Genomic DNA, 13512 nt, shown 5'->3' with positions numbered 1-13512 from the left:
ACAAGATTTATTCTTTTTTTTTTTTAAGAGATATTATCTGTGAGAGGCATAGTACTGTTTCAACTTTTCTATTTTTACAAATACCATCACAACAGGAATAGTGTCATTATCTGTCAGCTTTCATTGTAAACTCTAGTGATATAATTATTTGAAAGGATAAATGTGGATGAGAGGAACATGCTGAAAAGAAAAATTCTTATGGATTCATAATTTAATACTAATTTCACATGGTTCTATCTCTCTATATGCACCCACATCTTTGATTTTGTTTGATAGTGATTTTTGCTAGTGAAGTATTTACATACTTGGGCTCACTTGTTTGGCTCATGTCATGGCTGGCATGTTCCACTCATACATACATGCATAGTTTTGCTCATGGACAAAACAGGGAACAGTAGTAGTGCTTTAGAGTAAAGAAGAGAAAGCACCATGAAGCTTAAAAATTATTATTATTTATCAACAAAGAGCACTAGATTTCCTCCTTGTTCAATAATGGTGACGGGTGTGATCCCTCATTTTGTATTTAAATGGCAGTTTTGCTCAAAAACTCTGCATGCTACTTGTCTGGATATGGAGTGATATGAGATAAAGTTTGCCCATTCTGTTCCTGTTGTTCAGATGTTACTGATTTGATTTTGTGTCTGTAATGTAATCTGCAATTTGTAAAAGGGTATGTTATCTAAAATCCCCCAACAACTGAAGGAGTGCAGTTCTGCTAAAACCATGTAACACCTTTAGATTTAATTATTGAAATGTATGTTTAGTGCAGTGATTTACTTTTTCTGGTTTTATGCCTCTACTTTTAAAATATATTTCTGAGTAAAAATAAGAATTCGTTTCCTTTTTTCTTCCAGACCAAATGTGTGTGGATCACGTTACAATGCTTACTGTTGCCCTGGATGGAAAACTTTACCTGGTGGAAACCAATGCATAGTCCGTAAGTTAATCCAGTTATGTGTTATGGATGAGGTTTTATCTTTGTCCCTCTATGTCAGGGTATTTAAATTGTATACCAGAGCTGAGATGTGTTTCTGTATGGTTTCAATAGCAGCTGTACATCACTGCTTTACCATTTAAAATTTATTAAGCTAGTACACAAAAGTTTTTTGGGCTACAACACAGTGATGTGATACCAGTATTTAACAAAGGATTAATCTCATCCACATGTTCTGTTGAAATCTGTGGTAGAGGAATCCAAGGGGTGTGTGGACTCTCAGGAGCAGTGGAATATGTTAATCTATTTAAGTAAATGGAAGGAGGCAACAGCATCTGGCCAGAAAGTACATTTTCTCTGCTTGTTTGGACCATATCCCTGAAATATGTATGTAGATATAAAAATACATACATGCATAGATCCATCACAGTGCTGTATGCATATTCATGTGTAGTGGTACAATGTACCATCAATAATTGTTAAAGGCACTTTGCCTAAGGCTGATAAGACCCTCTCCAGAGATACTGAGGCAATGTGCTGTCAGATGGGAATTATTGTGATGTGTGTCTGATGCAGAAATAAAGGCAGCATTGTAAAGCTGCATTAGTGCCGTCCTTCCTTTAAGAGTAGTCCAGTAAGATGGACCACAGTTTGACTCTTCCAAGGAAATCTCCCTATATCTAGTGTGGCCTGGGGCATATTCCCAGGCCTTTTCATAAGACATTGTCTAGGTTTTAGCTGTCCCCTATAGAGATGCAGATGAGCAGGCGGAACTGTTTTGGAATCTGTTGTAGCAATTTAAGGAGTTTATAGGTATTTATGTTATGGTACTGAATGCATCTTTTCTGTCACATGTTTTTTTATGTGTCTGGGGTTTTTGAAACATATTTTAAAAGTATTTATGTTTTCTTTATAGCAATCTGCAGACATTCCTGTGGGGATGGATTTTGCTCTAGACCAAACATGTGCACATGCCCAAATGGTCAGATAGCCCCCTCCTGTGGTTCAAAATCAAGTAAGTATTTCTACTGTGTCTTTGGTACTGCTCTTTTGAGTCTGTGAAGCTACCAGCTTATGTAAGATAGTTTAGTGGTCAATATTCAAGACAAATAGCCTCTGAGTCACCAGGTGCACTTTTACCACAGGAAAGAAGGCATAGCCTCCTATGGTGAAAATGAAGAATGACTCAGAGACTAGTTATTGGGGACACTCTTTTCTATTGAATTAAAACCGAAGTAAATTTATTGGAAACTATATTCCTTTGCCAGTTTGTATCACTGATTCCAGTCTTCCTTGTTTTCTGGAAAATGCCCTATCTCTAGTTAGTGCTAGACACGCACACATACACAGTACAGCAGTTGTAATGATAGATAACTGTTGATAATTGGCTGAATTTGACTTGCTTTGTAATTTTATTCTCATTGTGGGGTTTACTAAGGCAAACACTGTTCTGTATTTTACACACATAGGCCTACAAGTATTACAGCATTTTCTTGCCAGGCTCCATATGTATCTTGTAACTCTAATATTGCTGATCTTACTCAGGAGATACTTCTGTAGGTGGTAGGGGTACAGAACTGGGCAAGGTTTTTAAGTGGAACAAATTTTCGTGAGAAGATAACAGATGCTTTGGAAACAAAACTTTTCAGAGAGGTGACTTTTCCTAGAGGTGTTTGGATTTCAGAGAAGGTTCACCAAATTCAGAAAAAAATAGGTAAAAATCATTCAATTAATCAGATAGGTCAATCCTAACCATGGGTAGAGTATATAATATGAAGTAGCATTTTACTTGGGATAATATCTCAGTTTGTGTCTGAGATGCCAGGTGTAGAGACCGCTGCATTCTCATTTTAGTATGGTGCTTATCTCTTGAAATGTAGATTTTGATTTTCATAACATAGAGCATTTTCAGGAAGAATTCTGAGAGAAACTGGTTTCCACAAAAGCCTGTAACTATCTGAACAAGTTAACTGAAGTCAGTGGAGGATGCACACAGATGAGGTCTGTAAAAGGCAAAATGGTCATCCTTTTAGTTTTGAATATCTTTTCAGACTCAATGTGTGGTCTGCTTTGCCCCTGTATTTTTCACCTTACTATTTTTTTTTCTTTCCTTGTTGGTGAGGGTTTCCCCACATAATTGACCACTTTAGCTTGTGACTTTAGCATCCTTTTCATGTAATAACAGTGGAAAAACAATAACAACTGTGGAATGTAATGGAATGGCATGTACTAAAATGGTAAATATTATTCTTTGAAGTTCAGTCCCATTCTCAGGCTTCTGTGATGTCTGTCAGGGAGAGGCCAGCATGAGTAGGGTGCAGAGCTTTAGAGCTCCCAGGGAGTGCTGGAAGAAGGAAGGATGCAAAATGCTGCACAAACCTGAGTGTTGTTCCATTCCTGCCTTGATCTGCAGGTACTGTTTTTACGAGGTGTGTATGCCTTAACCCTGTAAGCCAATAAAGTGAAGTATGACCTTCTCCCAAGTCCCATCCAGGGAACAGAAGAAGAGATATAGCCCTACATCTGCTACATGTTTTGACACCTTTGTAAAAGGCAGGAAGAAGTGGGCCTTAGTATTACCTCATTTTTTTTCTTAGGCCACACTGAAGTATTCTATGAGTCAAGACTTAAATGAAAAATAGAGTATGAATAAGGTTACAGTTCTTTCTGTGGTTCTTCTCCTGAAATATTCTATTGTTGATCTTCATAGTTTTAGCCTTCATTGGCGTTGCACAGCTAAATGGGTGCAGAAGGACTTTGCTACTGTTTTTAATTGAGCAGGTTCTAAAGCCTATGTTTTGTTGCTGTTTTGCTTTCATTCTAAAAGCAAAAATGGCTTGAATTGTAGAGAGAAAAGACTCCACTGCCTCTGTCGGTTCTTGTGTAATAATGTTTATGACCCAGCACCTCATTAGGACTTACAGAACATACCCTTTCTGTAAGTCATTTTCTCTGTTGGAACTGTGGACAAAAATCAATGAATACAAATTTACATAATAGACCACAATAACTTAGATCTGCTATTAGAAAACAAAATAAACATAAAAAATACTGTTTGACATCAATGGGTTACTGTCAACTCCCATTGGTAATAGCTAACATATTTTCAGAATATGTATTAATGAAACGTTATTTTAATTATACATTTTAACAAATGAGAAAAAACTCTTTATTAAAATAATCAAAAGTATGATAAAATTTGTCATATTCAAAATAGGAATAGCAAATATGAATGAAAATGCTATGATTTCTCAGGATCAAATTTATGGCTTCTGATACATGAGATGTGTCTGAGTTGTCTTTGGGATATTTTAAGCTACATGTGTCTTTAGTACTTAAGGAATCAATAGTGGGCACAGGTTTTATAGCATGTACAATCATGGACAGAAACTGAATTCACAGTGGCTCTTACAGACTGGTTGTCTGCTGGAATCACATAATTAATGCAGATTGGAAAGCACATGTAGATTGGAAAGCAAAACAAAGCCTTCAAGTTTGAGTCTTAATGCAGGTCTGTTGTTGGGACTTTTCTGGTTACGAGTCAGCTGTAGGAACTGGATCGTGGTTGAAAAGATCAACTGATGGTTTTCTCAGCAGGGTTTTTCATGACATCAATGAGCTTGCTGGCTGAGTAGTGGTTATTTCTGTGCAGTTAGTGAATTTTTGGGTATGCTTACAGTAGGCTTGGAGATAAGGCTGCCATGTGTGGAGGCACAACCCCTGCCTGCTCTCATGTGTGGGTGGCTCTGACGTTGCAGGTGCATGTGTGGGGGGAGATGTCCTACACCCTGAGCTGAGACAGCTCTGCAGTGGCTCCTCTGCTAGTACCTCCCAAACGACCTGGGCTGTGCCCCTGTTTGTGCTACAGACACGTTCTACAGCCCTGCTGTGTTGTTGGAGTTGCTGCTCTGCCGCTGTGGGAGCAGGAGGGTGAATGAGGAGGAGGAGGAGGGTCTTTTCTTCAGGATCAGGCAGCCCCCCACTGCCCTCAGGGTTATGGGTCAGGTGTGTCTCTGAGCTCAGCCACTGGTTTGGCTTCCAACCTGTTTTGGCTGGCATAGCTTGGGCTGGCCTAAACAGCAGAGGTGGTTGCTACTGGGTCTGTCTCTGAGGGAAAGGAGGTGCGGCAGAGGCAACGAGAGCTGTGGTGGGTGCTGGGAGTGGCAGCTGATGGGGACAAGTGTCTGTGCCCCATCCCCAGCAGGCTGGCTATGCTGCCTGAGGGCAGAACGGAGCCTGCTGCTAGCCCCCTTCAGAGACAGCGGCTGAGGACTGAGGTCTCCTCATACGCTGCGCCATGAGCCTGGAGCCTGGGCCGTTGGCTTTGTGCCCTGTGATCCCACTCCTCAGGGTGCTGTGGGGGATGTCCATTCAATGGCAGTAAAATCTGGAGCTCAGCCCCTTCCCTGATGTTCTGCTGCTTTCAGGAGTGGTAAAAGGTCTTGAATTTTAAGTGTTTCCAGAGTTTTCCAGGCTGCTGCAGGTTTTTCTTTTTGTCAGCACCCCATGCAGGACTGCAGGCTCACTTCCCATCCTGGAACTAGCTGCCATCTCTCTCCTGAGTCAGTCACTCGGCAGAGAAAGCACGCTGAGCACGTGGGATGCAGTGAGGCCATCGTCCCTTGTTTCCAGCTGCTGGCAGGCGCAGCCCTGCGTCATGCGCGGCCAGGGCTGGGAGCGTGTCCTCGGCAGTGGCACCGAGAGGCGAGAGGCGGCCCGTCCCCCGAGTGCCCGCCGTGGGCCCGAGGTGCTGGGCGAGCGGTGCCACTGGTTTTCCCGCCCAAGGATTGCAGACCCTCACACCTCACGGTTCTTTAGTCGGGAATCATGGAGTAGGTGGCGTGTGTGTTACTGCGTCACCCTTCATCTGCTCGGTGAGCTCCTGAACTTTCGTGAGCAGTAACGGTGTGATAGTGCTCTTAGTGTGATGAGGTCTTTACTCAGTTTTGCTGAGAATGTATTAAAAACGTCAGGAGCTGTTATGCTTAAGTGTGCAGCTTGTTTGGTAAACAATACCAACGTTGCCCACACACAAAGCTTGTGGGGATGCGTTTGGTCTTGCTGGCTCTTTTGCAGATTTATAAAGCTATGTTCCTGCAGTTATTTCTGTTTTGTCTTCAGAAGTTTCCAGTGCAGACTGCTTACAAATTGGACCCAAAGGAAAACAATAATTGGCTAAAAGCAATAATCTATTCATGTTAACACTTCCTGTGTGTGCCAAGTTAAGTCAAAGCTATATGCAGTGATTTACCAGCCTTATGGTAGTTCCTATGCTTTTTCCTTTTGTCTCTTCTTGGTGTGATACCTTGAAATAGGTTATTTCATTTACTGGAATATGTCTGATGGCTTTAATGGAATTGTTGATATAGCTGAGAAGAGAGATTCTGGATCTACATTAATATGCTACTTTAAAAAGATGTGATCTTAAAATCATCATGTGAGCTCCAGACAGCCTTCACGTGTGTTCCTATAAACTTTTGGAAGGGTAATATTTCAGAACAGCTTGTATGATTTGGAAATACTGTTTTCAACATTCCCTCAAAAGAAGGCAGAAAATAAATAACTATTTTACTGACTGTATGTCACTGATGTTCTTGCGTGTTAATAAGGACAAAGCTTACTGATTTGAATGGCTCATTTTAACAAAGATGACTAGGTGTCCCAGCAGCCTCCCATAATGATTTTAGTTTAAAAAGGAGGAATAAATATTTTACCTTGGGAAAATTCCTTTAAGGACAATGGAGACAAATTATGGAAACTTTGTATGTGTGTGTTATGTGTAAACTCCTTAACCCTAAATGGGGAAATAAACTTTACTTTTACTTGAACAAATAATTTGAAAATCATCATATAAGCTACTGTTAACCTTTTTATCTCAAATGTAGTTCAAACTACTTAAATGGTTTTGGTCTTCATGTGGGAATGGAAATTAGCTTTTGGCATAGCTTTCTCTAACTGAAATCAGTTTGTGGTTTTTAAGTTCCTTCCCTGCTTGACAGATGATATCATTTCCTATGCTTTTTGTAATCCGCTCTGTTTTTCTAAGATTGTATAAAGCTAAGTTGAACTACACATTTTCAAGTAACTATACACCTTTTTCTGACCTACTTAGGACCTTGTCCAAAAAATTTCACCAGATATTCACTCTGTATATGTAGAAAATTTTACTTTTTGTTGAGCAACTTTAGTATGTTTTTATTGCCTGAAGTACACAGAAAGTAGAACAAAAGTGTGTTGTAGGTATTAGACACAAAAGAAATGTAAGATACAGTTTTACTTTTATAAATGAGGAATTAAGAGTACCAGTGTTTCAGGTGCCAGATTGTTTCAAATACTTTCTTTAATCACATGCTTAACTTCTGTTCTGTGGATTCATGTTGCTATAGAAGGCACTACAGTTAAAAATTTTGTTTCTGCCTGAAAATAAAAAAATTCAATTCACATAGTTCTGAACTGTGAAAGGCCAAATGATGCTTAAGGGCTTTGTGCAACAGGGAAAATGCAGTGGTTGGTGTGGCACCTGTTAGCAACGGGCTGTGGCGGGACATGCAATTTCTGGTCTCAGTCCTGAGCATTTCAGACAGTGGTGTAGGTATCCAGCGCTCCATTGCATTCCGCTGAAATGCTGATCTGACTGTAATCCTATCTGGGGAGGAGCCTTTCATGTGGTTCCTGTTAAGAGGGAAACCATTTCCTGGCTGCTTACTAGAGTGCCCTAGCTCACAGCTGTGTTGGACAGCGGGACCTGTAAGGAGGACTTCAGTTTGTCAGAGTCAGAGCCCTGTCTGCTTCTTTATGCCTGATGAAGTGCCTGACATACTTTAAGTTTTTCCTAGCATCTAGTTAAAAATTACATTTCTCCTTATTACTAGAAAAATGCAGCACAGATTTTTATGCTTTACTGGCATGGGTCTTAAGCTACATACGAATCATGGTAAGGGAGGGGGCTGCAGCTGAGAAGAGCGTGCCGCTACTTCCCTGCCCATGCTTCTTGCAGGGGAAGGCTGATGGCTTTGGGGACATGCTGTCTGTGAGCTCCCCAGCCCCCAAGTACAGCAGCCAATAGCAGCCTTACCTGGAGGTGGGATGAGCCCACAGGTGGCATACAGAAAGAAATCACTCTGTAATTTTTCTTTTTCATGCAAGATCTACCTGGGCAGATCAATTTCTGGTATTGCGTGTGTTGGCAGAACCAGACTGTCTTCAGGAGTTTCCCTTATATGTTTCCCTTTAATAAGTTCCTCCCTCATTGCCTGGATGATAAAGCTCTCCTCCTTCTTGGTGGTATCTGCCAGAAGTTTAGTACTTTTCCCTTATGGATGACCTTTTCTTATCATTGCAAAGTAGGAGACAAATTCTTTGGATTTATGCTCATATGAAATGCCTTTGACTGCAGAGAATTAGGGTGGTATCAAATTGTTGCACCATGTAAATCAATGTTTTATGTACTGCCATTTTAAGTATCTATCATAAAATATGCATCCTTGGTTTCTAATACTGATGTCTAGTTCATAGAATCAATCCCTAAAAAATTTAAATCCTTTAGCAGACAATTCAGTGTTTCTGACTGGCTTGATTTAACTGAGGAAAATCTGTTTTCCTTTCAAGTACAACACTGTAACATCCGGTGTATGAATGGAGGTAGCTGCAGTGATGACCATTGCATCTGTCAGAAGGGATATACAGGAACACACTGTGGACAGCGTAAGTACACTTTTATTCATGTTGTTACTATGCACAGTGAAGTGATTCTGGAATGTGTGGATTGGGCACCCTTTGGCACTAAATTTTGACTGATGTTGAGCTTGGTTTTGATCAGGTACAGTGGAATTTTACAGGAAAGCACATGACTTTGAAATGAATGCGGAGTGAATTCTTTCTGATCAGGACTATTAAAATAAATATCATGTGAATTCATTATAATTGGATATAACTTGATCTTGTAGTTCTCACACTACAATAATTCTCATTGACCTCCAGGGTTTTCTACTTCCTAGAGCAGCAGACCATACATTTAGCATTTGTATGGGATTCAGTTTTCATCTTAGAGACAAAATTAAGCTTTTTAATACAAAGTCTTGTTTTAATTTCAGGGGTTTGCTTCAGACTTAGCTAGTATGCTTAGAAATTTTGCTCATTTTGATGTTGTATAATTAGAGTTGATTGACACATTTTTGATTTCCTCAATCAATCCTGAGCCAACAGCATTCCTTGATCTGCTGCTTGAAATCTCTCCCAAACTGAATCTGGTGGTCTCTTGCTCTTCTTGGCTGGAATGCTGTGAAGAAACCCAAATAAGGATGTAGACATTGCTTTTAACCAAGGCTGTCATGTTGCTATCTAGTCAACTATTGGTCTGACAGAGAAAATGTGTTTAGCTCATTTAATGAAAACCTTTTGTGCTCTGTCAAAATCAATGGCACACTTCACATGAACTTCAGTGGGACCAGGAATTTACACTAATAATCTGGAAAAGGATCACATGGTGAAAGGATTAAGAATCGTATTTCTGCCTTCTCTGAAATATCAAGTGGATAAAAGAGGATAAATGGAAACCTTTCTGCTGAAGTGAATGTGAAACGGAACAAAGAATAGCATTACTCAACATCAAATGATATTTAAAAGCCCCTTTTTCATGTGTGTATTGTATTTTCTGGTTATTTTTGAGACCAACTGCTTTTGGAGTTTATTATGAGGAAAATTGGGTTCTGACTCTAGTGACAGCATCATACAAGGGAAGAATATCTTGGATTAACTTAGACAAAGTAGGTATTGATTACATTTTGCTGTCCTAGCTGATAGCGTGAATTACTTGACATCAACAAACAGCCTCTTAGTACTGGATTATTGTTCTGTTATGGTGGAAGAACAAATACTTTTTAACATTTCCTACCAAATAGGGAAAAATGCTGAGCATTGAGAGATGAGACTTTCTTCTGCACCTTCCATCCGTAGTCTCTGCTGTTTCAGTGTTTCTTTACTGAAAGTTTGAAAGAGATGTTATGTTGATGTTATGGAATGTCTAGCTATCCCAAAGAGAAAGGCTCTGAGAGGTCAGAAAAGCTGTGATTATTGCTCTGTTTATGTTATGCTCCCTTGAAAAGATGAATTAATGATACTAATAAGGCCAGGAAGTAAGAAAAGATCATAAGCAGATTCCGAAAAATAAAGTATCCTGTCTTGTGATGTTTACTATTTTTACTAGTTTACTTGAGTTGGTCAAGTACATCCCTTCGTAGCTTTCTGGAAGTAGTTCAGTAAAGGTAACCTTTGCCTTCCCTCTGGTGCAGCTGTCTGTGAAAATGGATGTCTCAATGGAGGGAGGTGCGTGGCTCCGAACCGCTGTGCTTGCACATACGGCTTTACTGGACCCCAGTGTGAAAGAGGTATGTGTCCTAAAACAGTGGGGGGAAAACTGATGTTCCAACTTGCTTAATAGTTAATTAAAACTACTTAAATAGTAATATGAAATAAAATATTTAAATAGTAATATTTTATTGCTGTCTATGAATAAGGTATGATTTTAATGGTTAGTTCTTTAGTTCGCAACAGGTTTACCAAGTGTCGTTTTCTTTTCCTGGGGCAAAAATCCCCATTTATGTGCTCTTTACAGTAGGGTTGTTGAGGCATTACCTATTCTAATCTATAGATGAATTGATTTAATTTGTTTTGTTGGTCTCAAGACTGGAAATAAATTTGAAGTAGCATTTTTAGCAGTATTAGAGCTTCATAAGGATGGGGGCCAGGGTAAAACACACGTGCAACTGGTTAAGGCCTTTCTTCTGTTTGCTCTTTTGGTATGAAAACACTCCAATGGAAGAGATCACAAATAAAAAATATTGATAAGTGTTTTTGACCAAAGTCAAACTTTGGTTTCTAAGTCATCAGAAGAGTTTATAGTATCTCTGAATACATTTGCTTACCAACAAGAAGCAGCATCTTGCCTTTGTCTTTGTCATGTTATATTTTATTTTATTCTTTTCATTTTGTATGGATTTTCTGTTACCAGTTTTAGCTTTTTATTTGTGTATCCATAGTGATAATCATAGCTGCTTCCATATGAAAACACAGCTATACCAACTATCTTACCTGCTACCTGCATTTTTTTTTTTCAGGGTTCTTAAACCAATTTAGTGTTTCATTTGAGCGAGATACAGTGAACAAAGTTTAGGTATAAACTATCTGTTGATATTTGTAATTTTAAAACCAAACCATTTGCGTTTGTTAGACACATCAATTGATCTGTTTAGTTGGAAATTCATACATATGACTCATACAATAGGTTGCGTTACGTATCTGTGAACCTGGGGCAGAATAGACATTCATAATCACATTTTGGCCTTGCATGTAGGGGATGTATTTATTGTATGAAATTTCTGTCAATGAGTGTGATCACCACTGTTGGTGCTGCAAATAGAGAAGTGGTTGGCTTTTTTATATGGGGATTATAGGTGATGCAGAACAACAAGTCTTAGGGGAGCCAAAGCCTTTCATTCTGTGCTTGAGCAGGTGGTAGGATGAAACAGGTATTTTCTGTACTCGCTACAGCAGATAAAATTGCTGTGTTGGCACTGTATGAAGTCTTGCCAGTTGTCCCATTGGATGTTGTAAAAGTAGGTCAAAAGGGTGGTGAAGTTTTTCTGAAGATTGAAAAGCAGCTCTGTTCTGAATCTTGGGACTTCATGTCTTGAGAGGAATAAGAGGAATGGAAAATTAGGTTAAGAGAATAAAGGCTTCATAGGTAAAGTATGTACTGAATATTGCTGCAAAGGCTTTGGATTTCAAGCAATGACTGCCTATTCTCCATGGGTGAGGTCTTTGAGCCTTCAGTCCAGTTGAGGATGTGTAAACTGCAAGTTCAGAAGAAGATTATTCAATGCTCCTTTTATGTTGTTTTATCTGGGACTAGTTTCACTCCATCTCATTAGGGCGAGTTTCAAGGCTGAAGCCTGCTAACAGCTTCAGCCCTGTCCCTCTGGGCTTCTGCCTGGTGTCGGGTGGAGTGAGAAACTGATGACACAGTTTCTTGAGCCCTTTGAGCCAAATCATGCTGCCATGAAAACCCATGCATGTTACTTAGCACAGCTGAGGTGGAGATCTGTAACTTATATGCCTCATCCATAGGCAGGTTTTACTTAAAGCATGTGTTTGAGTCTATAGTTATCAGTAAAAGAGAAAACAGACATTAAAGAGCTGTAGCATTTCTGGCTAATGCTCACTGCAGTACTGAGGCCAAATGATAGTCATATCTTCCTAGAAAACTTCTGAATATTGGCTCCTTTCACAGAGATTTCCTGCAGTCTCCTTACCTAGCTGAGCTAATATGTTTCCCTCCTCTAAAAAGGGTGTGGTGCTTTTTGGTCCCAAAATCACATTATGCCATCAGAAAAAATTTTTCTGAAGATAACTTTTCAAGTATAAGCTAATGTTGGTCTTAGTCAGAATAACTTGCATTGTTCAGCACATGCACCTGTGTGGTCATTAGGGAGTTGTCTGGCTGCGTGTGATTTTACACATCTGTCAGCTAAGTAAGAGGTCCATATTTTGAATCTGGCTTTGGAAAGTTATCTGGATTTGTGACACTCCCTGGTGGGCTTCTGATGGACATGTGGATGGATGTTACCCAGTAAATTGACGAGATTCATGCCTTGTAGAGTAAAACTGTGTCGTTATTAGAAAGAAAAAAAAAAAAAAAAAGGGAAGGGGGAACAAAACAAAACCAAAACATCTCTCTGCATGGAGGTGGGAAAAGAAAGGAAATTGCTCAAGAGAAATAGTCTCTTAAACTATCCTATTTCTGGGGAAAGCAGGCGAGGCAGATTGTTTTGAAAACACCATTTCTGGATATAAATGTAATGTGAAGTGATATGGTTTTGTGGCATGCACATTCTCCATCTGTTTGGCTGTGGTTTGACTTCTGGGTTATGCCATGCCACAAGCTAGCAGTGATGTAAGTAATTACTGCTGTGTATCACACAGTGCTTTTCTCCACAAGCATCAACTAATAGTAACAGTCACAGAGTGTTTGTGGCACGTATATCACAGACCAAGGAGTGTTCCAGCCTTTGCTGCATATGTCATAGCTTAGAACTGTCTTGAGTAAAACAATGTTGAGGCAACCAAATTCATGGCAGGTGGTTGTAGCTAAGATAGAATCAGTTTCTTAAATCCAGAGACAAGTTGTGTGGTTCTACATCTACTGTTTTAAGTATTTTTTCTATCCATTTGATCCATATTTGTAATACAAATTAGCTATGACTGGTATTACGTCAGTAACTGATGACCATGTGATTGTTAATGAAGACCTGTAAGACTTCTGTGTAGCTCAATAGCTTCAAATACATGCACAGTGAAAGGGCTCGATCTGGTGAAAGACCTGCTGCTTTCACAGTGCAGCAAACTCCACCAAATTTGTGGCATGAGTGTTTCTGTATTTTTTCAGCCATTCTTTGAGAGCGTGGCAGCTGGCCTTGGGCAGTTTTGGCACAGAAATTGCTTTTTGTGTGTCGTAGGAGTGTTAATGATGACACAAAATGCTATAAACATGAGCAAAAGGAATTTTTAGAGTCATTATTATC

At 39.6% G+C, this 13512-nt stretch overlaps 1 protein-coding gene across 1 annotated transcript in view; it reads left to right on the top strand.

Annotated features, from left to right (window-relative positions):
• Nucleotides 1-861: 861 nt before the first annotated feature.
• FBN1 (fibrillin 1) overlaps nucleotides 862-13512 on the top strand; it is a 140476-nt gene continuing 127825 nt past the window's right edge. The window contains exons 1-4 of the mRNA XM_008943229.1: nucleotides 862-937; nucleotides 1851-1949; nucleotides 8543-8638; nucleotides 10225-10320. Of these exons, the coding sequence (XP_008941477.1) occupies nucleotides 1898-1949; nucleotides 8543-8638; nucleotides 10225-10320 (244 nt within the window). The 5' untranslated portion in view covers nucleotides 862-937; nucleotides 1851-1897. The remainder of the gene's footprint in view (nucleotides 938-1850; nucleotides 1950-8542; nucleotides 8639-10224; nucleotides 10321-13512) is intronic.

The sequence above is a fragment of the Merops nubicus genome, unplaced genomic scaffold (assembly GCF_000691845.1).
Source record: "Merops nubicus isolate BGI_N331 unplaced genomic scaffold, ASM69184v1 scaffold21096, whole genome shotgun sequence".
NCBI classification, from domain to species: Eukaryota; Metazoa; Chordata; class Aves; order Coraciiformes; family Meropidae; genus Merops; species Merops nubicus.
The sequence above is the reverse complement of the archived record's forward strand: the minus strand, read 5'-3'. Positions and strand labels throughout refer to the sequence as shown.